A 1273-nucleotide genomic window follows, 5' to 3' on the forward strand; every position below is an offset into this window, starting at 1 on the left:
CGGCACCGGGACCGGGACCGGGACCGGGACCGTGAGCGGCGCGGAGGCACCGCATGCCGCAGACCCGCGGGGACCACCGCGCCGGCATCCCGCACGGGCGCCGCACGGCCCCCGCCGCCACGGCGTTCCCGGCTCGGCATAACGCTGCCCGGGGCGGCCTGTCGCGGCGGTGGCGGGGGCTCCTGCCGGGCTCCAGCCCCGCCGCGGCTCGGGCTGCAGGGGCCGGAGGCTGCAGCAGCCCCCTCCCCGTGCCTGTGCACGACCTCCAGCTCTCTGCACCTGGATCGAGCACAGGCTGCCTCTGCTGCCACACTCAGCGATGAACACGACATTTCTGTCCACATCCCCATGGCTATGGCTTAGCTGATCATCCAAACAGCATGCGGGGACTGTCCTTCCATGCTYGGGCAGGGGGAGGTCTGCCCCCTGCCCCCCAGCTCTCCCTTCAGCACTGCTGCTCCCCTGCCCCTCCAAGGGCTGCTCTCTTACCTTGATTTGCACCCCCATCACCATCCTCACAGTCTGTCAGGTTATTCAGCATGGCGCCTGCTGCCTGCCTCCTTGCTCAGGGGCTGTTACAGTCCTTCCTTGGGTGGCTGCAAGCGGTTTGCTTCTTCGTAGGGGCCAGTGCCTCGTACTGCAACAAGCCGCCTTCCCTCYGTGCCTTTCTCTTTCTCTCTGGCTGGATGTAGGAGGAGGCTGCAGTGCAGAGATGCCTCAATGCACAGACTCACACACTCACTCACTCCCAGCAGCAGCGGCAGAGCCCAGCCTGACTACTCACTTCATCATGTATTCAGGAGGCATTATCCCCTGTCGGGTTTTTGGGGAGGGAAGCAGTGGAAGGCAGAGGAGAGGGAGGGGGAAGGAGCTGTAGCAGAGCCATACGCCACCTCCCCAGGCAGTGCTGCTCTGCCTCACTGAGCCAGAGCTGGGGGAGGAATTAGGGCACTTCAGTGGCTGCAGGTCCCCCCTCCCAGCTGCTGCAGGCAGGACAGCCACTGCATATCCCTCAATTAGCCTGTGGCAGAGACCAAGGGACGAGGGAACCCCAGCTGTGTGTTGGGGGGGGAGTGGAACAGGCCCTCCTCCAGCAAGGGACTGATGCGTCTTCAAGGGAYCCTGTGAGGCCTCGGGGCCAGGACAATCCCCCAGCCCCAAGGAAGCCTCCAGCCCCTGCCAGGCTCAAGGATGGCAGTCAGAAAGGGTAGGGAGCTCCTGCGAGACACTGTGCTGAGGCAGGGCAGTGCCAGCCACTCCAAGGACCAGCCTG

General features: G+C 65.0%; 1 protein-coding gene across 1 annotated transcript in view; it reads right to left on the minus strand.

Moving 5' to 3' along the window:
• Positions 1 to 541, minus strand: part of SLC12A5 (solute carrier family 12 member 5) — a 27432-nt gene extending 26891 nt beyond the window's left edge. The window contains exon 1 of the mRNA XM_085318016.1: positions 490 to 541. Within this exon, the coding sequence (XP_085174142.1) occupies positions 490 to 541 (52 nt within the window). The remainder of the gene's footprint in view (positions 1 to 489) is intronic.
• Between the last annotated feature and the right edge of the window lie 732 nt (positions 542 to 1273).

Source organism: Rhea americana, unplaced genomic scaffold (genome assembly GCF_003343005.1).
Source record: "Rhea americana isolate MKP2758 unplaced genomic scaffold, rheAme1 scaffold_514, whole genome shotgun sequence".
NCBI classification, from domain to species: Eukaryota; Metazoa; Chordata; class Aves; order Rheiformes; family Rheidae; genus Rhea; species Rhea americana.